Source organism: Haliaeetus albicilla, chromosome 15, assembly GCF_947461875.1.
Source record: "Haliaeetus albicilla chromosome 15, bHalAlb1.1, whole genome shotgun sequence".
NCBI classification, from domain to species: domain Eukaryota; kingdom Metazoa; phylum Chordata; class Aves; order Accipitriformes; family Accipitridae; genus Haliaeetus; species Haliaeetus albicilla.
In genome coordinates, this window is record NC_091497.1 from 7,144,851 (window position 1) to 7,168,632 (window position 23,782).

Consider the following 23,782-nt stretch of genomic DNA (forward strand, 5'->3'; position numbering starts at 1 on the left):
CAAAACAACACTTTCTAAGCAAGAATGTTGAGATTTTTTTTTTTTCTTCTGTTGGGGAATTTAGTAAGCTTATATCTCACAGCTGGCCTAACTATGTGGGAAATTTAGTTCTTTTCTCGATTAAGGTTTTTTTTTTATCTACACATGCAAGTGACTTGATAGCGTACTGTTTTGGTTAAATATGTGCAGTTCTCTATTACAGTTTGTCCTATAGTAAGACAATATGCCAACTTACAGATGGCAATGATGTGAAACCTGATTTGTAGTCCCCATCATGCCAGCCCAGTCAAGTTGCATTAGCTTCAAGTCAGACAGCACATCCTTAGTTACCCATAAAACCAAACCGGTGACAAACTGTGTGACAGCTGCCCTCCTGTAATTGTATTTCATTACTATTTTCTCTTGTTAAAAAAATGTGTGTGCCACATTGTTGCCAATTTTTTTTCTCTACCAACTTTTCTCTGCCCCCAGGGGAGGGGGGGGGGGGTGTTTGTATGTGTGTGAGCTCTAGCAACTAGAGTTGCCTATCTATCTGCATATCCATAATTATGCTAGATTTTTTTTTTGAGGGAGACCACATAATTGTTCCTGTGTAAAAAGGAAAAAATTATCAAAATCAGGCTTTTTGGGTCCTGCTTCTTTCTCTGGTTTGTTCTTGGCTGATGGAATGGTGGGATATTGCCCCTGGTTTTGTCTTTGAAATGAGTTTTCCGTGCAAAATCTCTTTTCTCTAGTCTGAGACCTTTAGCAAGATTTCTGCAATCACAGTGTGTGTTTCCCTACCTGCTAACTTAACTTCTCTTTCAGCCTGTTTCATCTGAATTTACAAAGGCATTGAGGTCTCAACAGTGTTTTTTTAAATTTTTGTGAAAATAGGTAAGCCTGAGATAGATATATTAATACTCACATCTTAATGAAAGCTAAAAGTTAGACAGCAGAGAAATGGAGATGCTTAGTCTTGTGGAAAAAAAATCCCCAGGAGTCCAGGCTTTGCTGATCCCATTGCCTGTGGTGCAACTTCCTGTGGCAATAAAAAGTTCCTGGTTTTGCTTTTATTTCTTCATTATTTGAAGCTGGCAACTGATTATTCACGGTGCGTAACAACAACAAGAGTAAATCTCTTGGAGTGACGAGTTTGAGGGTTTTTCCCGCTGCTGAAACACGAGAACGGTGTATTTAGTCATGGCTACTAACCTGGCACACAGTGACCCTGCGCGTCTCCTTGCCTTGCTCAAGATGGACAGCAGTATGATGTCACGGTTAAAAGTAAGTAAGTGGTTATGTATTACGGCTTTCTAGTAAACCACGAGTTGTTTTATTCACACACATAAACTTCAACTGATTGTACGATACGACTGTCAAGACAGTCGCTTTTACTCTCTTGCCATGATTTCAGTTTTGGGTTAACCTAAGAACTAGAAGAATGCTGATAAATGTACTTCTGTTTAAATGACAGCAGTTCGACCAGTTCCATTTAAAAAAAAAATAAATCACACTGGTAAAGAAAGGAAAAAAAAAAAATCTTACTTAAAATCTCTTTTCTGTAGAAAAAATACAAAAAGGTGAAAACGCTGAATGATAAATCAGGTGGATGCACCGAATTTGCATCCACAGCCTAACTAGGTCTCTGCTGCTGTCATGATAAATGAAACATACCTAGAAAAGGTGTTACTGGATTTCAGGAATGTAAATAAAAGCCTTTCTTTTGAGAGCTCAGAATATACTACTGGAGCAGATAACATGAATAAAGATTGAATCCCACGAGCCCCAGTGATCTAAAATAAAATTCAATTTTAGCTGAATTAAGGGCATGCCTCTCAATATAATTTCCATTTAAAAAAACCCCCAAAATACCTTTTTACTGTTACAATTGCAAAGGACAATGTAGGGACCTAGCAGTCATTGGTAGCTGAACTTGTAGCAGTATGGAGCATAGGCTCCTGCAATAGATGTAATAGTTAAGTATTCCCTAACTTTTCACCAGTTCATTTAAGAGAAAAGCTTTCCTATATGTAAAAATGCATATTCAGTAGCCAGCAGTTGTCCCATTTCCCTTGCCTCCCCTAAAAACCCAAAGGAAGGATCTTAGCATGGCTTGGGAGGAAGGGGAGGGTTGGATAGGAATTACATAAATATTTACATAGTTGCAGGTAATCTTAAAATTGTAGAGTGGAGCTATTAATTAGTACATTGATGGTGGCTTGGATTTCCTTACTGTTCTGATGCGGAAGTAGAGCTTGTAAGTCGCTACAGATAGATACTGTTTTACAGCTCAGTAATGATGTTTTGGGGTGTGGGGGGGTAAGGTCTGTAGCCCTTTACTGCACCTAATAGCACCAGTGCATTGTTGCTTCTTCAGCTTTGTTTTCCCAAGCCCGCAGGCTGCTGTGGATTAGTGTTAATCTATGCTGAGTTATTTGGCCTTTAAGTCATTGTAAAGATCACTGTTCCTTTTCCTGGTCAGCCGTGAAGGACTATAGTTCCTGTACATTATTGGTTCGCTGAGGCTGCTGAATTTACTTGCTTTGGCCCTACAGCGCAGGGTCCCTGGCTTGGATCGGATGAGCCTGTGGGATCCGCAACTGGGAAAAAGTTCTTCAGATTTTCCTACTGACTTTCTAAGTTTGTCCTTCATCATGTCATAAACGGCTAGAGGCGATGCTGTAGGGTAGATGTGATTACTACATCCATACTGATAGCCAGGGGAAACAGCCAAGGAAAAGAGCAACTGCAACAAGTTACCTGCCCAGGGGTTTGAAGGTTCCCACGCAGCTGCAGGAAGCATACTGAATTACTTGTTTCCCTTTGTCAGGGTGGCTTGGATTTGGCCATGGGGACTCCTGCTTATCCTCTTTTTGGATGGAGAGAGAGAGAGAGGTATGTATGTATCTCTTTGGGATGCAGGGTGGGGGGCGGGGGGGGGGGACGACAGAAAGAAGGCTTCACTGTCTTGAAACAGCACTATATGTAATAGTATTGTGAGGTATTTTATTCCCTTTTGTTGTGAGCAAAGCTGTAAGCCATTTTATACATCGCACATAGGTAAGCCGTTAACAAAGTGAATAGCTAGACAAAGAAAAACGAGGGGTAGAATTGTCCCAGCTTCATTCCCCATATCTATATTCAGGCCCCCTCTGCCTAGCACTGTTTCCTCAAAGGCCTGTAACAGGGACAGATGTGTTTCCAGCATGTTGAGCTTCTGTTAATGGAAGTTTTATGTCACCCTTGTGAGGAAATGTTTCTTCATTTCATCAAAGAAAAGCATCTAAGCAATAGTAGACTTAGTGCTGCCAACCTTCTGAGTGGGCCAATAGCTTACCCGAAGTACAGCGTTAGCGAAGGTCAAAGCCAGGCATACGGAATGGCTGTTCCTGCTGCTGGTTGCATCTGTCGCTCTCTGTGTACTGAGCACTGGGGGGAGAGGGAGAGGCTGAAATGCCAACAAGAAGCTGAAAGGTGTGTAGCGGGCAGGATGAAAACTTGGGGCTTCAGGTGTACCCCCAGCTTATAGCAATTTAGTTACCAAAACACTCTACAAATTAATCACAGAGCTGCGGTTCTCGTAGCATACAGGTTTTCTTTCAAGTTTGTAAAACAAAAAGCAGAATGTCACCACAGCCTTTAATTTCTTCTTGTACATACCATTCACAGTACATTAACAGCCCAAATAATATTGCACTGGATTATTTTAAAATTTTTTCATCTTGCAAGTAGTATTCACTTTTCAAAGCCAACAGATGAACAATTTGGTCAACTTGCACCAAGAAAATTGTTAGATAAGGATCCTATACTTTATTTATACCACATGGATTTGTAACCCCAAAGGGAAATGAGAATGAGCTGTAAACTGTTTCTTTAAGACAGAAAATTAGTAATTCCTTGCTGATTAAATGTAGAAAGACCGGGAAAAAAATGAAATCTGAAAGTTATCTCATTCCTGTGAGACTGCTTGCTGTATATATAATTATATTCTATACTGTGAAAGTCCATCTACATTTAAAAATCCAGCAGTCTACAGATTAACATGGTAAAAAAAAATAATATATTTTTATGAAAAGAGAAGAAATAGTGTTTGCCTCAGAGGAGAAAGTTTTCAGATTGTGAAGTCATTTTTTTTTTTTTTTTTAGGTGCAATCCTTGAGGCAACAAAATGTCTTTTGGCATTTGGCACTCTAATAAGGACAATATTTTAATACTGGCACAAGCTAAAAACAGCACAGAATGACAAAATACAAGACATGAAACAAACTGCAGCCACTGGGATGATGGTAAGCTAGTTTGAACATACGGAGAACTTAAACAGTTTTGCTGAGGAATTGTGAAAGCGTCTGCAAAACCATACTTATTTTTTTCTTTTCTTTTACCAAATAGTAAGTTTTACTAAACTTGGAGGGAGAAAAGAGTTTCAAATGTCCTCTAGAAAATCAGCAGCTGCTGGACAATCAACACGGCGGCTTGTTTAGCCATCAATAGGCGTGAGGCTCTTTATGACTCAGAGCTCGAGTGCGTGAGGCAGAGCTGGTGGCACTTCGGATCACTTCCATCCATCTGTGAGGAGGCACGAGGAGACACATGAACAAAAGAACGGTCAGTTCCTAAGAAAGAATTTCTTGAAAGATACAGTCTGTGCTGTTAGTTGTACACAGTTTTATTGTCAGTGCCTACAGGAGCATCTTGCTTGCTACTCTACTCCTAAGTCTATCTGAAGTCAAGAGGCTCTAGATCCAAATGACTGCCAAATGCATATATGAAGGGAGGTTTAGAGAGGATAAACATAGGGGACAGGACCCAAAATTCATGAACTTAGTAGTGGTTTTACTTGTTCTGCAGACACCAAATCTCTCTTTCTTTTTTTTTTTTTTCCCCCCCTAGATGATCCAAGTGATGAGCAGTTGAGACCAAACTCTTCATTCTAGAGTGAAAAAATGTAACTTAGCTGCAGTTCCTACTTCTTTTTCCTCGAACTGAGAAAGGGCTTTTGTGTTTTTCCTATTCTACTCCCTTATTTAATCACCTCTTTCCCACAATTTGCCTTATTTATAGTTTTAGACTGACATGGCTAATAATAGCTTTCTTCAATAACAGAGGACATTAAGATTTTTGACATGTTAATGCTTCATATAAAAAAGCTAAATTAGTTCCCAGTATGAACAATGTCAAACCACAATTTAGGAGGAGTAGTGCCTGTTTCCTAGCGCTCTCTGTGTCTGAAATTCAGTGGGAGGTGTGAAAGTTACATGTTGAAGTGGCATAAATACATAGTAAGAACAGCCGCTTCTGTGAAAAATTAGAATTTTATTTCAGGTGTGGATTTTCTGTCTAGTTGTCCTAGAGGGAGTGAAGTTATTCTGAAAAGTCCTGGGATCTGTTTACATGCTTCCTGAAGTCTGAGACATAGAGCTCCCTGTGCAGCCAGCCTGACCAATTTTGACCAGATAATTCCTGCACAGGTTGTGTAGTGATTACTATTACAGCTACCACATTATCAAAACCAACCCCTTGGTTTCTAGCATTATCAGGTGTAAAATTTCTTTTAAAATTTTAAAGGGTTCTTTCTCTAGTTGTGCTGCACTACTTGCCCATATTACTGAATCAATTTACTAAATTTTGCACCTACTAACCTCGTTTGGAAAAATACCCTGGAATTTAACAAAATTCCCTCTCACAGAAGGCTGACTTACCTTTCAAATGTGTATTCACTTTCAGCCCTGAAGTAGTACACGTGGGATTTGAAATGTAGCTTGAACACATAATCTTTGTGAATGTTTTCAGATTCGGAAGGAATGGTAAGGGAATATCCCAATAAAGGAAGGCTGGCTAAAGGATGATTGTCCTGAAAAGAAATGATGGAAAATGCTGTGAGATCAAATGCCCTTAAGTAAAGAGAGCACATAAGTAAAATGGAAGATAGATACACACTCATTTAAAGGTCATCATCGTGTTTCCACATGCACATGGAAAAAAATACCAGCTTTATGCAATCGCGATGAACTTAATTATCTGGTAGTTTCAGCTGGCCGATCTTTATAGATGCTTCTCGTAAGGGTCTGCTGCAGACTGATCCTATCGGGATTTCCTCATAAAGTTGTCTGAAATCTTGGACTTTTCACTACTTTCAAATTAACGAACATAAAGCTCCATCATCTGGCCTTGGCAGGGCACCACGTATGTTCATCCCAGGCTTGCAAACACCTACTCCTTTAGAAATGTACCAGCCACCCTGCAGCATGCATTGCTTAAGTCCTTTCACTTCACGGCATGGCACGTATGAACAAATCATTTCTTTATCCCACTTATGAGTAGAATATCCTACAATTCATTCTTTTCTTTAGTGCAGAAACCCTATTGTTAGGGATTTCTATAGCAATGAAAGGACAACGTAGCAATTAGAATTATTTTGTGCTCAAACACAGAGATTCCAAAGTCCAACAGATTCTAGACAGAAAGCCCCCTACTTTTGCAGTGGGATGTTTGCTCAGATGGATTAATCATTGGCCACTGTTCTCTCTTGTTTGACTTACTTAAGCATTAGTAATGGTAAACAAAATTTGTAAGTCACTATTAAATTTTTTATTGTAATAATCTCAGAATGTGTACAAGAGAAAACTCTTGTTTAAACTCGCACCACAATTTCTGAGCAGCAGTGCTATCTGTTGTACTTTTTAGGGATATGTACTGTGACTGTCCAAATTTTAGGAAACAAGCACGTGTTCCTCAATTGACAAGGGAGCAGACTGAGAACAGGCTCTGCCCCATGTTCCAGCAGCAGTAAAGGCTGTGTAGCTGTGACCAGCACACACACTTATCCCACCTATGCCATCTGTGACCGATGTCCGCTTTTATCTCTGCTACCGCTTTGAAAAAACAAAAGGTCTTCTCCAGCCACACACACTTGTGCAGTCTGTTACCTGGTGCGATTTATAGAAGAACATACAAAAGTTGGTGAACACCACCCAAAGCTTCTGCCACCCGTTGCTGTTTTTGAATTTTCTTAGGAGATTTCCAGACAGCTGGTTCTGAAACAGATCAAAAGTAGCCAAATAAAACAGTGAAAGGTACCTGCAGTTTAATTATCGTAAGAAAAATTATCTGCTTTTATCTGGTTGTATGTGAAAATGTTTTGGTTGAATGGACGTACTTTCTACTACTAAGTAGTACTTCATGTAGCTTTTTTTTGTTTGTAGCTGGGTACTTGCAAAAACTTCAAGCTACTACACTTTTTTTTTTTAATTGAGGTGGCTTTCAGTAATATATTACTAAACATCAGTCTTGTTATCCTAGTCTGCCTTTGTTCTTTTCAAATGATACTTAAATTGAATAATGGAAACAGAAAGTCTGACATGAATTTGTGATGTAAAGGAAAGTTATGACATACTTTAGAATTGCAGATAGAGATTGAGTGCTCAGTACCCGGTGAGTTCACATGGTAACTTTTCAAAGATTTCAAAAGCAAGGACTGTTGATCTTATTCTTAACTGGATTTTGGATATTTTAACAAAAACAAGGAGGAAGCCGTAACCAAGTACAAGTATTTAACAGCTGGCAGTAGAAACCACTCTTCACGTAGTGAAGATGTGAAAGTCCAGTATCATTGTGCCTTGCAAATGAAGGGGAGTTCTCAGTGAATTAGTAATTATTTCCCATTCCTTGTAAGGGCTCTCACCTCGATCAAAATAGCTGTTTACATCATTCTCATTAAGTGATTAGCTTCTGCGTTATATAATCTGTAAAGCTTAATAGTCAAAGTCTGGTGGTCCTAATGTATCTACTACAAATGAAATATTCTTGAAAACGTTCTGTTTTCACCAGTCTTGGATATACATTAAAGCCTTTGCTTTAAATCATCCCATTCTCTGATATCTGGACTGCTGCCTCCTTGCCCTAAATTACAGGTGTACTCCTTAATTTTCTGTTACCTCATTACTCTGGAGGATATCATAAAAGGACAGGCTTTGCATTCGGTACCAGCAGACATATGAAATGGAAACAGGCCGCTGATCACTGATCAGTCCAGCAGGTAGGGAAGTACAGTCACTGACAGAGAGAGGATCTTCTACCACGAGAGAGACAGAAAGGAGGGAGAGACACAAAGAAAATAAACGATAATGCTGAAGTGAGAGCCACCAACAGAATGATGTGAGCATGAGCGTAACCTGCCACGCATGGAACAGCAGTGGAGCTGAAGATGTTTTCACAGAACAACGTATGTTTCCAAGGTGTGTTTGGTCTTCGCTGCTTTGCTTGCATTCATTTGAGGGATGGGAAGGAACGAAAATAAGGAAGAATGAGCACTGATCTCAGACCAAAAGATTTGCCTAACTAAATGTGTTAAGTGTTAGAATTAGTCACTGGTTTAAGTTTTGTATCTATTTATAAGAAGCCCCTGCTTATTCCCTAACTGCTTTAGGGAAAAATACAAGACCTTGTTCTGTGCTGAACTATTCCTCCCTTGCAGGATATAAGGGTATAAAGAGCAGAAAATCCACCTCCTTGGGATCAAAATGAGGCTCTGTAGTTAGTGCTTTCTAGTACAGAATAATTTTCTTTGTCATATTTCAACAATAAACTCACCTTCTGTTTAAAAACAGAGGCAGTTACACGAACTATGAATACGGTGTGTCCTTGCATCTCTACGTTCTGCATCCATACATCTCTAGAGCCACGGTGGCCTGATGTCTGAGAGCTGCCTTGTGAGCCCAAGTCGACTCAGCTTTAAGATTCCTTTTACCATTTCATTGACCATAAATTTCCATTTGATGAGGACTGTTAAAGTACTTGGAGACTGGCTTGGGTGAAGGAAGAACTCCTAAGCCTGCTTACCACCTCATCCTAAAACCTACACTGGACTAGGCTTCTTTCATTTTAATCTTTGAAAAGTCAATGTCTGCATCTCGTCTGTTGAGTACACAATTAACAAATGTGTATCAAATTGGCTTAGCTGTGATCGGGGGGGAAAAAGGATTCTTATTTTGAGGTGGAAAATGCAAATAAAGAAAAAGCAGATGACACTGAGCAATGAGACAAAGTTCCAGAAAAGATGGCTAGGTAAAGAAAGTACGTTAGTAATACACATAATTAAAACTCTGGCTGCAGCAGCTAAAGACAATATCCTTTCAGCTCGAGCAATGACTTAATGCCTCTGTAACTGAAAGCATTAAGACAGTTTGACCTGCTTTAAATTTGAAAGGGCATCAGCGTTTTTTTTGGACAGTTAGTTCTATGAAAATTACCGCTCTAACTGATTTTACAAAGATGCACTAAGGGAGCAGGTACGTGTTTCCTGACTGATGGTTTATGCCATCGTTTGAGGATCTGGGAGTCAGTTTAATAGGTGTGCCTGAAACTTCCCCAGGAGGAGACAATGGAATAGTGCACTTATTAAAGAGGAGCAAAAAGGAAATTGTCATTCAAGAGCGAGTCGGGAGCTGCAGTTCAGATCGTTCTGAGGCAGATACCTCCACAGCAATACTAAAGTCGATCATTGAAACACTGGTATTTCTGTGCCAGCAGACGTGCACCGTAGTGTTGCCACGGTGTGGTGACTGACGTTCGAGTGAGGTGCGGGATGCACTGAGGTCGTCCTCAGATTCCTGGTCTACAGTAGTTTCATCAGGAGACTCTATGAAATGCAGGGAAAAAGCATCTTTCTTCCTCTATGCAACAACATATATAATTGGAAAAATTAAACAAATAAATTCTGTCCACAATATTGTGAACTAATTTTAAAACACGCTTTTAGAAATAATTTTGTGCAGATGCTAAGTAGATTATTTTTTTTTTTTTTACACGTTTCTGCAAATGTTAGAATCAAAGACTAACTACCATGCTTTCTTGGTGCTTTTAATACCTTCCAAGGGACAGGCACTGCCCAAATCTTTTTAAGCGTAATGATTCCAGGAACTATTTAAGTCACTTCTCTATTCAGTGAAACTTTCTGCTACCGTCAACAAGAACATTAAAATGCCACATATATAAATCTATATGCATATATAAATCAACTTCAAATGTATCAGTTCGACCTGTGGCCAGCATTCTTCACGACTTTGCTTAGAAGCAGTCACCAATCATACTGACGAAAGTGAGTAAAACCTGCTCTCTAGCATTTACTTACTATTGTCAGGTGGGCTGCTAGCCAGTAACTCTGGGGCAGGGCCACTGCTTTTCTCTGCCAGGTCTATTGCCATCTGAATGTCCTCAGTCCATTTGTCCATTTCAGCGCGGGTACTAAAAATGACAATTCAGGTTTTATTCACTTTCACACAGGCTGAAAGCAAACTCTAAGAAATAGTCACAAGCTGAGCTTACTTTTAATTTAAATAAATAAATAAAGACACAAGATGCTAGGTTTTTTTCCTAATAACTTAGTTTTCCTTCTGACTTGCACAATTGCTACTCTATTTTGTCCCATTCAACTACTCAACCTTTTTTTTTTTTTCCCAGGTGGCTTTCACAAAAGAATATAGCTTTGAAATTGTTTCAGGAGCAAATCCAAACAAAATGATGCCTCTCTGCTTTTCTATCTGTCCCACTGTGAAAGCTGCACAGAAATACAGTTTATATGTGTCTGTTGTCTCCACTGAATTACCTTGCAGCAACAACGATGGACTGGTGTTGACCTCGTAGTGTTAGACAATGAGGAACACCCCATTCCTCTTCACTTTCTTCTATCTGAGAGATAAAAGCCCAAATGCAGTCAGATTGCAGGAAGTACATATTTCTTAAGGTGAAACAGCAAACTGAACAAGCTTTTACCACTGGGGAAAAGAAAACTAAGAGCAATGTTCACAAACGGCAATTTTGAGCTAGGTATTGAGAAAAAGATGGTGGCTTGGCTTGCAAGTTGGAAAAACAGTAAGTTCTGCAATTACCTCCTAAACCAAAAGCATGGCTTTGTCTGCTTTGTGTAAAAAAAAAAAAAAAAAAAAAAAAAAAAAAAAAGGAAAACAGTGGTACTTTTATCAGAAGAGTGACTCATCATACAAAAGGATATGTATATGGCTGGGAGTGCTCTGGACACTGCAGCATAACACAGTTCTGTTGTGAACAAGTCCACACCAAATGGACGTCAATAATTGAGTAGATTCCTAGAAATGCTAGATAAAGCTTGAAGCCTTGCAGGTGTTTAGAGAAATTCAGTTACTGTGGTAGTGATTATCTAACTCAATTCTCAGGAAAACAGTACAGAGCAGATACAAACCCATGAGAAGTTCCAATGAAAATAATGAGGGGGGAATGCAAGTGTTTTGAAACTAGCAAAAATATTTTTGAAATTATGTAAGAAGAGGTAACCAGGTGCGATTGGCTCAGATTGGCTGTTTTCCAGAGGAATTGCAACAAGAGCTCCAAACGACGTATTGCTGCTAGTTTCCCACTACTTTGGCTTTAAGATACAGAGCTGAAAACATTAGGAAATGTTTTTTTTTTTAATATAGAAATTAGATTGTTGCTACTGTTTACTTTCCTTGCACAGTGTGTCTATAAGCAATTGGTGATGAATTACTTGCAAGAATCATGGTTAAATTTACGGTTTTAAAAAAATAAAGAACCCATCTCACGGGAAGTTTACATTATGAGGAAGCTGCCCCCCAAAATGCCCCCCCCCCCTTCTGCTATATAATCACCTTTGTGTAGAAGGCTGCATGAACACATGCCAAACCCAACACAGCCCCATCAGGCACTGTAGAACGTAACCACAACTTCTCTGAATCAGAGAATAGCCCTTTGCTCCTGCTTTCACTCCAGCAGAAACTCATCAAGCAATTAAGATGGGTCCAGAAATGGCCATTTAAGCATGAATACCTTAAGTTCTCACAATACTTACTGTCATGCCATACAGTGGAAGATGCCCGTGGACTTTAAACTGATTCGATGCTGTCAGGCCTCTACTTGTGTACAACAAGATATCGTTGAACTAAAAAGCAAGAATAAGCATTATTAGAATTTTGTTGGCATGTATGTACGTAGAAAAAAACCCATCAGAATGGTAAATACAAGAAAGTTAGCCAGTACTGGCTGACTATTTATGTGGCAGTCCTAATGCATGAATCCAAAATACTGGCTTCTGCAACACTCCAGCACCTAGTCTTAGCACCTGTTATTTTCCCTGCCTTCCTTCCCAGCTAGTCTCAGACATGTTCCCATCATTTTCCACTGGATATCTTCTGATGCCTTCTAATATTCCCTTTGTGATCTCTGGGTCAGAACTAACAAGCCACAACAGCAGTGAAACCAAGTAGAACGTTTCACACTCTGAAGCTATGCAAGATAAAGTGTGTTTCACCAATATTTTCTTCTCATTTGTGTGGAAAGATAAGCAAACAGGCCCGAGAGATGTGTCCAACTTAACTCTTACAAAGTAAGTGGCTATCTTTTACTCCCCATATTCAGAAGGAAGCTGGGAGACCTGTTTTAAGGTTGATGGATTTAAGTTAGAAACATCAAGGTGAAGAGACCGAGTATCTCAATTTGTAGAGCTTCCTGCATGTAACACCAGTTGTCAAAAGCACGTCAAATGCCTGCATTTTGTTGCCATAAAACAAATGGTGTATTTTCAATGTGCCACCTGGGTCAAAGGATGTTTTTCTCAAACCAGACAGATGCATCAGGAAAATCATACTCTGTGGTGTGAAACAGAGCTCCCACCACAGACGACTACAATCCAACAGCAATAATCCATGAAGCTGTATGGATCAGCCACTAGAGGGGGATTTAATTTTGCCAATGATTACACATGTATTCAGAGTCCCAGAATACTGACCCAGGATTTTATCTCCAAAAAGATTCCAGTGCTTGAGACAGACCAAAGACTTCTTTGACAGCGTGAGCAACTGACTTGAGAGTCTAGTCTCAACTTTTTCATGTTTTATACAGGTATAATATCGATGCACCATCCGGTAACAAGAATGGTAGTATACAAGAAAATATGCACAATATTCATAAGGCTTCCTCTTCAGTGCCTTTAAAAGCAGAGGATAATCCTACTCAAGTAGATTCAGCGGTTACACCTTTGGCTCATTTGAAAGATTAAATGTCAAACAACTTGTAAAACCTAGCACACTCACAAGCTTTTCTACACACCCACTGTCTTCACCTTTTGCAGACAAGAAGCCAAGGATACGTTCCTGCCATACTGCACTGACTCGTTAATGTTTTGCCCTGTAACACTGGACTAGAAAATCTATGCACTCTGCAGGGGGTCCCAGTGCCCCAGCACCAAGGGCTCAGCAGCAGCAGGATGGGGAGCTTGGGACAAAGTCAGCTGGCTGGGAAGAAGGAGAGAGGAAGAACCATCTGGTTGGCTTTTGTGGATCGGAGACCGAGTGGGATCACCGTAACCTGAAAATGCTGAGTGATGTTGGGAGGAAATAACCTTTCCTAGTGCAAGAGCTACAAAATGTACCTCCAGGTAAAGGCAGGTCCATCAACATGCTGCACACTCGTGGGCTGAAACTGGATGCTTTGTGGAGAAACTTGGTTCTGTAATGTGTCCCGAGAGTGTTATGTGGATTATCGTTCATACCACCAGGAGTTACTCTTTATCCTCTTTTCTGGATATGATCACTAATCCTGGTGCCACTTTTCATTGTATAACAACTCTGCTTCTATTTAAGACAATGTGCTAGGAGGTATTATGATGCATTACATACATAATACAGGTGATGTATTATGTTAACTTAAATAAGGCTGTTTAAAAATACCGTAATTCACAGTTCAAGTCTAACTGTATGTCTAATAGTTGCCTATAGTTACATTTTGTTATTTAAAGAAAAACTGTCTTCTTGCTTACCAGAAAGAACATCCGTTGCTGTAAACCTTTTCCAGACAACTTACTAAGACTACCCAGTCGAATGAACTCCTGTGGGAAACAAATACAAAACAAATATGTATCTTCTGCAAAAACAATGATGAGTTTTTATTATGCAAACATAAATATGACTACCTGGTCATAGGACTGACTTGCCTATCAGTCACCAAGACTTTTTATTTTCTTTATTAAATATGTTAAAAGTCTTATTTATGGGATAATTTATTTCCATTTGTAACTATCTTTAGGACAAACTCCTTCATAGTCTTTCTTTCATTTTAAGAAAATTCAGCTAAGCAAAATATTCTTTACCTAACATTGATTCCTTCAGAGAGCTCCCTCTTTCATCAGTTTTGAATGAGTATTTTTCATGATACAAATGATGTAAAAACTAATGATAAGTTGGCCTGTGTGTTAGTGGTTAGCCACTGGTAAGCTTCTGTTGTGCATATGGCATACATAGCTCTTCACTGAGAAGTAAAATCAGCTACACAAATCAACATCAGCAGCAGTAGAAGAAGGAAATTTGTCTGGCAGTGTGAGTTATCCTAGTACCATCCATGTCATATAATACAGTCCATTAATTCAGATCAAACTGTTCAAGAATGTTTAGGGATGGAATTAAAGGAAAAGTACCACATCTGAACCTTTCAAAATGCTTGATTTCCTGGGCTTACTGTGAACTATACCATAACTCACCCCTCCACTTATCTGAAATCCATGAAAATATCATTTTTCAGTCGCTCCCTCGAGCTTCTGCCAAGAGGTTTATATTTATTTATTACAGTCTTTCTACGGCCATTCTACTCATAATTGTGCATGTAAAAGGCATATAAAGCATCAGAATCACCTGCAGCTTAGGAATAAATTGGCTAAGATTAATCTGTTCGGAGAGACACTCTGGTCGCCTTAGGGTTGCTGTGATGTGTCCAGTCCCCCCACCTGAATCCCGTAAGGGCTAAGTGGTGGAAAAAGTGACTAGAGGTGGTTATCCCTATATCATGGTATGCCCACGTTACCAGAGAGGCCACTGGAAGCTGTTGCTGGCTACCAAAGAACATTAATCATAATTACTATTTATACAGTACCACCTAATAGTCACTAGCAGGCTTAGCACCGCCATGGCAAGTGCTGTGCCAACACACGAATCAAGAGCTGCAGGTCATTGCAATCTGCAAGCGCAAGTGACCACGGCATGTTTTAACACCCAGTATAGGAACCTGCTGCGTGGCGGCAGAGACCCCAGTCCGGGACGACGTGAAGAGGATGGCCACCTACAGCCTCTTTTAGGACAGCTGAATCACCGGCCTAACACGAGACTTCTCCTCTGGGACACGGAGCTCACGTAAACCCAGCCATGGGTGACGGTGGCATTTGCCTCCCAGCCTGGCCCTGCACCGGGGCAGGGACTTCAATTGGAGCCAGAAGAGCAGCTGGAAGCAGCAACATCTTGGGCTTGCGCCAGAGCATGGTGGCCAATGCTTTTTGCCTTGGCAGGCAAACCACCTCTGCCCCGTCTGCCTGTTTCTTGAACTTCCTAGGACAGGAAGACTGCTCTGTCTTTAAATAGAATAGGGTAGCAGGAACACCCGATGACAGCACTTAATTTCATGTGATAAGAGATGTGCACGGGCTGTGAAATATCCTGAGGGGCTTGCCAAGGAAGTGAACGGTCTGTGGATCACTGGAAGGAGGCGTAAGCCTGGGAGACAGGGAAGAGGCAAAGCGAGGGAGCGGGGAACAGCCACAAATCCAGAAATACCTCTGCTTGGCACTGCCTTCCCAATGGCACATCAACTTCAAACCCCTTTTTCTAAATGTTTGAATCCTTAAATGAAACTAGACCCTAGAGAGCCCAGCAAGCTGCCTCTGTGCCGCGACCCTGCCGTGGCACTAGACACGGCCACGGCACGGCGAGCAGACCCCCGGCTGCGGCTCTCGCCCGGCGGTGGTCCAGCCGTCCTGCAGGAGCGCATCAGGGCTGGATGGCTGGGCTGCAGGGCAAGTTCAAGCACTGCCGTATTTGCAGTTCAATGCAAAACTCATCTTTTTTTCCAAGCTGTTTCCCAGAAATGCGTATGGGGCGGGAATAGTCTAGCGATGCATTTTCCCCAGCATTTCAGTTGCTGCAAGTACTGGTTTTGTGTATTACAGACAAAAGTCAAGGAGTGGGGAGGAAATTACTTCAACAGACAACTCTCAAGTTTGCATGCACAGATACATGCACCTAGAAAAGTAAAAAAGGCTACAAATATTACACTGAGGCTCATTTATTCTGAATTAAACCTCCATTTTTAAAAAAGCATGACAATTAAGAAAGAGATGTTGGTATTTTTATAACATTAAAACATTTAAAAAAACCCTAACATTAAAAGTGTTTACTTAAGGCAACACTGTCTCAAAAATTATTGCCTAATGTTACATGTAGACTAAAGAGACTGCTTGTCCCCAGGGCCATGAGTTTCAAAGCTAGGCATCGTGAAAGGGTACAAATGTCTTACTTTCCTTTAATCTGCCAAGTTCTAGCATCAACGGTTGGGGGGAAAAAAAAAAAAAAAGAAGGAAAAAAAAAAAGGGCAGCAAGAAATGAGGAAATGTGCAACTGCTCAAGCTCTGAATGCTGTGATAAATACATTTTTACTGCCTCTGTTGTAATAGATGTTTGGAATTGCCTACAACCATCCAAATCTATACATAAGATAAACCTAATAAAATCAGTAAAAAGGTAATAAAGATGATTGCCTCTTCCCGCTTTAAAGGCTGCTGTTTTCTATGGTATTGTTGTGTATATATTTGATAGTTTTTGGTGAGAGAAGAAGGTTCATATGAGGAAAGGCAATTTCATAGCCGCTCCTAATAAACAGGTTTCTAAAACGTACCTAATGCTCTGAAATTGTATCAGACCTTGATCACAACTCTGCTACTTACCCTTCCTGGGATCACCAGATTGTCTATGCCTATCAAGTCTTTCTTGAGTTCATGCAGCTTCTGGAAGTTCTCCATCTTTATCATATTGCCATGGAGCTGAGCCACCATTTCAGAAATCTCAGCCAAAGCAGCTAGATGGACAAAACATAAAAAGCTTATTAAAAATGTACAAGAATGTTCAAAAAGAAAGATGGCTTTTGTCTGCAGCACCCAGCTTATGAGCATCACCCTTCTTGTGTTACCCTTCTTCACAGTGTAAAGCTACTCAGGCAGACTAAAATCCACACAAACTCTGGACATCATCTTAGGGAGTGGAGGGGAGAGGGTGGAGTGTAATGAAGAAACAGTCTATTTCCTCAACCAAAAGTTTGCTTAATTTTAGCTACAGGAACTTTGTAGGAATACTCAAGTAAATTCAGAGCACCAATGAATGGGTTCTCCTAAAGGACTTAACTTCCTACATCTCCAGTTAATCTAGGGATCTTCTCTATCCTTGAAAAAGAAAAAAACAATTTCCCCCCCCCTGCAGCACACTGGGTCAGGTCTGTATTTGAAAACACCAGGAAATGGCAGTGTCATTTATTGTATCATTTCAGATGTTAAACACAGTAATCTTGGGGTTTGCTCTCGGTCCCAGCAACGAGAGCAACTAAAAGGGCTGCACGTCACTGAGTCGCATCACGACTCTACTTCATTCTCTCCAAAGACACTACCAACGAGTGACTTAAAACCTGGGAGTGAATTTCCTAAGGCAAATCTCCATTGTCATAGGGGATTTTTGCTGTGTGAAGAAGGATCAGGTGGGATACAGGAGGAAGCAGGCACTACGAAGTCCCATGCTGCAGCAGCAGAAGCCAAATCAAGTGCAGGCTGCTGCCGATCTGCTTTCCTTGTCTTTTTGCTGTGCCAACAACGCAGTAAGTCGACTCGGAGAACTAAGCTGAAAATCACTTCACCATTTGATCTTTTCTGGGGGATCAGCTCATGGACTGGCTCCCTGTGCCACCGTGTACGTAAGCACCAACCTTGGTACCCCTGAACGGACAGGCAGTCTCTGAATGGGCCAAACACACTGACTGACTTTAGTGCTAGAAGAGCAGTTACAGCCAATTCTGTTAAAAAAATAGTCAAGAGAACAGTAACAGTGGTTCTTTCTTCCTTCTTACATCATGCTCAGTGCATAGTTCATTCACCTGTTAGTGGGAGATCTGTGTTCTCTGCTGGGATTCACATCCACATCTCCCATTTTTTTTTGCTTCCTTTACGCTCTGACCTTTAACAAAAATCTGCAAACACCTTAGTAAGAGACAGATCCCAGAGTGATGGTGTCTCTGAGTCACACTGTCCTTCTCATGCTCTCTTATTTTCACCCCTGAATCCTGTGTTTGTATCCATTTCAAAAGTGGAGCAGGAATCAAACTTCGAGAGCTGCTGCGCTCTCTGGGGAGGTGGGAATGGACACACCGTCCTCATCATCTAGCCTTGGCTAAAAGACACGAAGGCACTACTCGCTGCGTTCCTTGAGATCATTCAGGCCAGAGCTACGTTTAGGCAAACATCCGTGTCCCACAGCACTTCGGTGCCACGGACCTCTGGCATTTCCTATTGCTGCAGGTCAGGTTACCTCTGCATTTTGTGCACTGCCTGCCGTGGGCGTCATCGCACGGCATCTGAGGGAACTTAGCCAGCTAACTCAGCTAAACCTTGCAGCTGGGAGCAGTCATGCCAAGCGTTGCTCCCGGCCCAAGTCGTTCCGTGGATCTGCACTGAGTGCTAACTGTACAGATAACATAGTTATCCTTAAATGTAGATAGCTTACAGTGGGGGTGGGGGAAGGGGGTAAGAAAGGAGGAAAACAAATCATCAGAAAGAAATAGCAGGCAGTGAGTTCAGACTACAGGAGGAAACTCTCTTTCACATTTGGAAAAAAAAAAACAAAAAAACCCACGTTGGCAACTTTGAGTTCCTGAAACAAATCATGGAAATGGTAACAGAGCAAACAGTATGTCTGGAAAAGAAGACAAATAACACTTAAAGACAAAATAACAGCAGCCACACTGGGTCAGACTAAAGGTTCACCTGGGCCAATATTCTGTGTTCCTAGCGGATCTCTAGAGAAAGCAAGGAACGAGACAAGCACATATGGTGTGTTCCCTGAGCTCTCTCCCAACCTCCCAACTGTTTTCGGTTCAAGCGACTTCCTGAACTGCGTGTCATTTCTGTGTGTTTAATAACCCCCAGCAGATTTCTTTTCCAAGTATTTGTCCAGACTGCAGCATAATGTGTCTAAAAGACCAACCTTAATCCTACCATTTCTGGTCTTCCGAGTGCTGGATTTTGCAAGTCAATCCTCTTTCAATCCTCCTCTTAAAAAATAAAGATTTTTTTTTTTTTTTTTGTCCAGGTATGCACCTCTAATGGATTTGGATGCCATTCCCCCTCCAGAAATTGGTGTCTTTTCTCTTACCTCTTGAATCCCTGAAGTCTATGTGGCTTGGTGGGTAGTGTTTGCAAAGCCTCTCCATTATCTGCTTGTAGTGCATCAGCCTGTGTAAAGGTCTGAGAAGGAAGGTATTGAGAGGCAAGTAGCAGACTTTCTGTAGCTCAAAATCTCTGCAAAAGGTCTCCAGCTTGCGAGAGTTCTTGATCCCGTTCTCCAACTCCATTAAAATCTCATTGTGCTTCCACAGGTGAATTGTCAGTTGCTTATATGCACAAAGAAAAGAGCATGTGGTAGAGCTCTTAGCAATCACTGTGAGACATGACTAAGCCCAAACCTATTCCAGTAAAAAATCCAACTAGCACAGCAGTTGAGATTTCACAAACAAAATCACTGTACAACACAATGGCTCTGATATTCACTTGAAAAGGAGAAATGGCATTACTCGTTTGAAGTATACCCCCCCATCCCCTCTGCATTGCCTGTAAAATGAAAGTACATGAGTAAACAAAACTAAGTCTCATATCAGTGAGAAATCCAAAGGCAAGGAGATGACATGAACATAGCTCATGCAAGTAGGTGCAACAGGGAGAGAGCCAGACAATGCAAATACAGAGCTAGGAAACTGTCCTGGTTTCAGCTGGGATGTAGTTAACTGTCTTCCTAGTAGCTGGTGCAGTGCTATGTTTTGAGTTCAGTATGTGAAGAATGTTGATAACACTGATGTTTTCAGTTGTTGCTCAGTAGTGTTTAGACTACAGTCAAGGATTTTTCAGCTTCTCATGCCCAGCCAGGGCACCTGACCCAAACTGGCCAACGGTGTATTCCATACCATGGGACGTCCCATCTAGTTTAGGAACTGGGAAGGGGGGGGCAGGGAATCGCCGCTCGGGGACTGGCTGGGTGTCGGTCGGCGGGTGGTGAGCAATTGCCCTGCGCATCATTTGTACATTCCAATCCTTTTATTACTACTGTTGTCATTTTATTAGTGTTATCATTATCATTATTAGTCTCTTCTTTTCTGTTCTATTAAACCGTTCTTATCTCAACCCACGAGTTTTACTTCTTTTCCTGATTTTCTCCCCCATCCCACTGGATGGGGGGGGAGTGAGTGAGCGGCTGCGTGGTGCTTAGTTGCTGGCTGGGGTTAAACCACGACAGAAACAAAATGGGATTTTCTAAGAGGATGAAGGGATTTAGTTGCTGCAGCTCCCTTAGGTGCTTTTGGGGAACTGAGATGCAGGCAAGTGGACTTCTAGCTTCTGCTCCCCTGTTATTAACGAGAAGTTGCATCTCCTGGGAATCCAAACAAACACAATAGAGGTGTTGTCCAACAGAAATGAGTATGTTAGAGTTCTTTATCCTTGGATTAGATCCTCTTCTCCTTAGTGCAGTCTCTAAGATGATCCCACTGGCAGCAGGGGATATGTAACTTCATGAAATACATAACGCATGAAATACGTAACTTCATTTAGGTCTCAGTATCACAGACATTCACGAGTCCCATTTTAAACAATTCAGCAGTATTTTTTTGAACAAGTAACACAGGCGTTTCATTTGTGTTTTGCAAAAGGTAAACTGGTTCTTCAGGATGCACAGAGCTTCTCTGAGCAGCCAAATAAAATCTCCCAGTACCTGGCAGAATATTAACCAGCAACAAAAACAAATTGAATGCTTATGTTCAATGGACTTGAGAAGACAAGTTTAACTTAATGTAAAGCTTGTGCTTTTTGACACATTTCCAATCAATTCCCTCTCTCCTGTGATTTGTGACATCTTTACAAGAAACATACCTTCTCTACAGCCAAGCCGCTTCCTCCATACACTGCATATTCATTTTCCAGGCCTGTAATTCAGGCAAAGACACAGCAGACCCTCTGGACTATTACAGAGGCTGCCCATTAATTACTTGCTCTTAATTTCTCCTATGTTAATTAAACAAGGAGTGTCAGTTTCCAGGTCTTTTATCTCGGGATAAATATGTAGAGTTTTAACTGACTCCATTGTTTCCTGTGCAGTTCTTAAAGGCAAGCTGAGTTTTGCCTCTTCCTCCACATATATGTGCTTATCAGTGGTGGCGGATCTCAAAGCACATAAGGAAATCCTCTAACGGGCAAGGGAGAATGGCAAAGGTGAAAGCACACTGACAGGTCTAAGTTACAGTGAGGACTGCACGCTGCCCTTAGAATAGTGCCACAGAAGGACCTCCAGACAGTGAAGGACAGACAATTTAATGCTGCAAGGTACCAAGAGCAGAAACAGTCTGTCAGAAGCTCTCTGGGATTCCAAAAACTGTTTGTGAAAAGGTGCACACTTCTTGAGAGCAGGGATGGAGGTAGAAGAGTCCCCTCTGTGTTTCTTCCAACGCATCTGGATTGTGTCGAGAGGAAAAAGGAGTTCTTGCTAAGTACACTGGAGAAAGGGTAAAGCTCCCTTATTGGTGACAAAGCTGTCTATGTTGGGGATTGTAAATCAAGATTTCTACACTCTCTATTTCTGATTTGCTGTATAATCGCTTGCACGTCACTTAACCTCTCTTCACCTCTCTCTGTCCTTCTGAAAGATAAGCCTAGTACTAACTAACGTCTCAGGAGAGCTATAAAGATTAAACTGCCCTTTCCTCCAGCCAAGGACTCAAGGCTGCTACACTTACTACTCCAGAATGCCAAAGTGGCAGTCACCAAGGAAAGATCTATTGGATAGTTTCGAAAGCACTTTTGAGATCCACATGCCGAAGGTGCAGTGCCATGTTTTGCCACACGCTAACCTGGACGCATAGCTACATTATAATAAAGTGAGCTGTCTGTTATCCATCCGTACTATAAAAGTCTGTAGGGATTTCACAGGCTCCCATGCCTGCCTTCCATGCTGTTTGTTCAGTAACACAGAGCATCAGAAATACTACTCTGGCCAGACTAAGAACAGATGCAAAGTCGGCTGAACACTACACCTAGATTTACAGTTCATACATGTATTTTTGCTTTTAGCTTTAAAGGGATCAAAGGCAATTATTGGCATTTATTCAAAAACCTTTCATCTAACTTGGCACCGTAGTGCACAATATAATTTTCTCAAATCAAAGCAATATCCAGGTTATGGTCACTATGCCTGCAATATCCTAACACCTATATTTGCATGAACAAGTTGGCACGCTCGGTGTTTGAACAGTCTCTTCAGCCATATGTATTCCAATGTTTTGCCTTCTTATTTGAAAGAAAAAAGGACTGGAAATGAAATGTTCCTGAACTTTTGTGTTCGTCGTTCCTATATTTGGAGAGTGAACTGAGGAAAGGGGCTGGGCAATTTCAAATCAGCTTGCAATTCTGAAATCTCAGGGCTCACCAAACGCTTGCTACTTCATCAAAGGAAACTTCTATAGCATAAGCCTTGATTACAATTGGCAAAAAACACCACAAGAGGCAACATCGTATGAAAATGAAAAGCATGCTAATGTTAATCCTTGTCAAAGCTTAATAGTTAGAGGATCATTCCTACCTTCATACTCTGAATGTTCTTTAGCATAACGTCTCCGATTCTTTGGTAATCTCCTTTAATGTGAGCATTAGAGCGGCCTTCCCTGTCAGCAACAGAAATATCACACACTTCAGTCATGCAATAAAACCACATAATCACTTATAAGCACAGAAAGGAACTCAATAGCTCATTTCTTTTAATATCCTGACCCCCATGCTCCTTCGCTCGGGAGTATGTGAGGAATCTTCCTGACAGAGATGTAATTCCCAGGTACGGTACACCCTTCACCCAGCCTGGCTTGCACTCCTAACAACAGAGGGCAGGCACTTAACAGAAGGATTAGACCTTTAAAGAAAATTGCTAGCATTTTTAAACGCACCAGAGAAGGCTGTAAATGGCTTGCTAAAAAGGAAGAAATCAAAATCCCATCACAATACGTGGGCTTAGAGCAGAAGGATAATTCTGTTCAGAAACAAGGATTGCACCATGGCACAGGACCCACACGTGTTCCTCCTCTGAAAAGCTTTCTGCTTGTGCAAGGGACAGTGGGACAAAAAAAATCTGTCCAGCATCTGGGTTTGACTCATAAGTGTTATATACTGGCAAGAATTTTCTTTCAGTGTGTCTCTTTTGGTATTAAAAATGCAAACTGCTCCCTCCCACCCAGCCAGCTGCACTTGGGTGGGTGCTCCATTTGGGAGAAACCCAGCTCCTGATGAAAGAGATATTCCTGCTTCTAAACCCATGTACGAGAGAGGCAGGGATACCACACTCTGACTGAATCCATACACACCTTTTAGAAAACACAGGAGGAAAAATCATGAATATAAGAACCTAACTGTTACAGATCTGTTCCAACCAAGTTAGGCTTTCAAAAGAAAATCCCTAAGGGGGGTGTGGGGAGAAGCACTGTTCCCCTCCCCTTTCCGACTTCTAATACTGCATCCAAGTTTCCCGCAGCGTGGCTTTTTATGTGCCGTCCTCAATTTTTAAAATTCAGTTCCACTCCCACATCTGAGTATTGGGAGACAGATCTAGTTCTGGTGTGAGCAACTGCAATTCAGCCAAAGAAATGCGCTACCTTGGAAGAGGACAGAAATACAATCAAGCTCTAAATGAACCCAAGGATAACAGGA

General features: G+C 41.2%; 1 protein-coding gene and 1 long non-coding RNA gene across 7 annotated transcripts in view; one reads left to right on the forward strand and one right to left on the reverse strand.

The window, feature by feature from the left end:
• Window positions 1-2,964: 2,964 nt before the first annotated feature.
• Window positions 2,965-23,782, reverse strand: part of FARP1 (FERM, ARH/RhoGEF and pleckstrin domain protein 1) — a 210,400-nt gene continuing 189,582 nt past the window's right edge. For 5 of the 6 annotated variants that reach the window (XM_069802435.1, XM_069802434.1, XM_069802433.1 and 2 more), the window contains exons 17-27: window positions 22,668-22,749; window positions 19,200-19,437; window positions 16,733-16,863; window positions 13,787-13,855; window positions 11,822-11,911; window positions 10,586-10,668; window positions 10,112-10,224; window positions 9,456-9,619; window positions 6,909-7,016; window positions 5,682-5,833; window positions 2,965-4,548 (exon numbers count right to left, since the gene is read on the reverse strand). In XM_069802435.1, coding sequence (XP_069658536.1) covers window positions 4,467-4,548; window positions 5,682-5,833; window positions 6,909-7,016; window positions 9,456-9,619; window positions 10,112-10,224; window positions 10,586-10,668; window positions 11,822-11,911; window positions 13,787-13,855; window positions 16,733-16,863; window positions 19,200-19,437; window positions 22,668-22,749 — 1,312 coding nt within the window. In that variant the 3' untranslated portion in view covers window positions 2,965-4,466. Of the gene's footprint in view, window positions 4,549-5,681; window positions 5,834-6,908; window positions 7,017-7,916; window positions 8,054-9,455; window positions 9,620-10,111; window positions 10,225-10,585; window positions 10,669-11,821; window positions 11,912-13,786; window positions 13,856-16,732; window positions 16,864-19,199; window positions 19,438-22,667; window positions 22,750-23,782 lie in introns of all 6 variants that reach the window. The other variant, XM_069802436.1, reaches the window with a different exon arrangement.
• Window positions 4,473-16,562, forward strand: LOC138689090 (uncharacterized). Its single transcript, XR_011327884.1, has 2 exons — window positions 4,473-4,587; window positions 12,871-16,562. It is a non-coding gene; the product is annotated as an uncharacterized lncRNA (long non-coding RNA).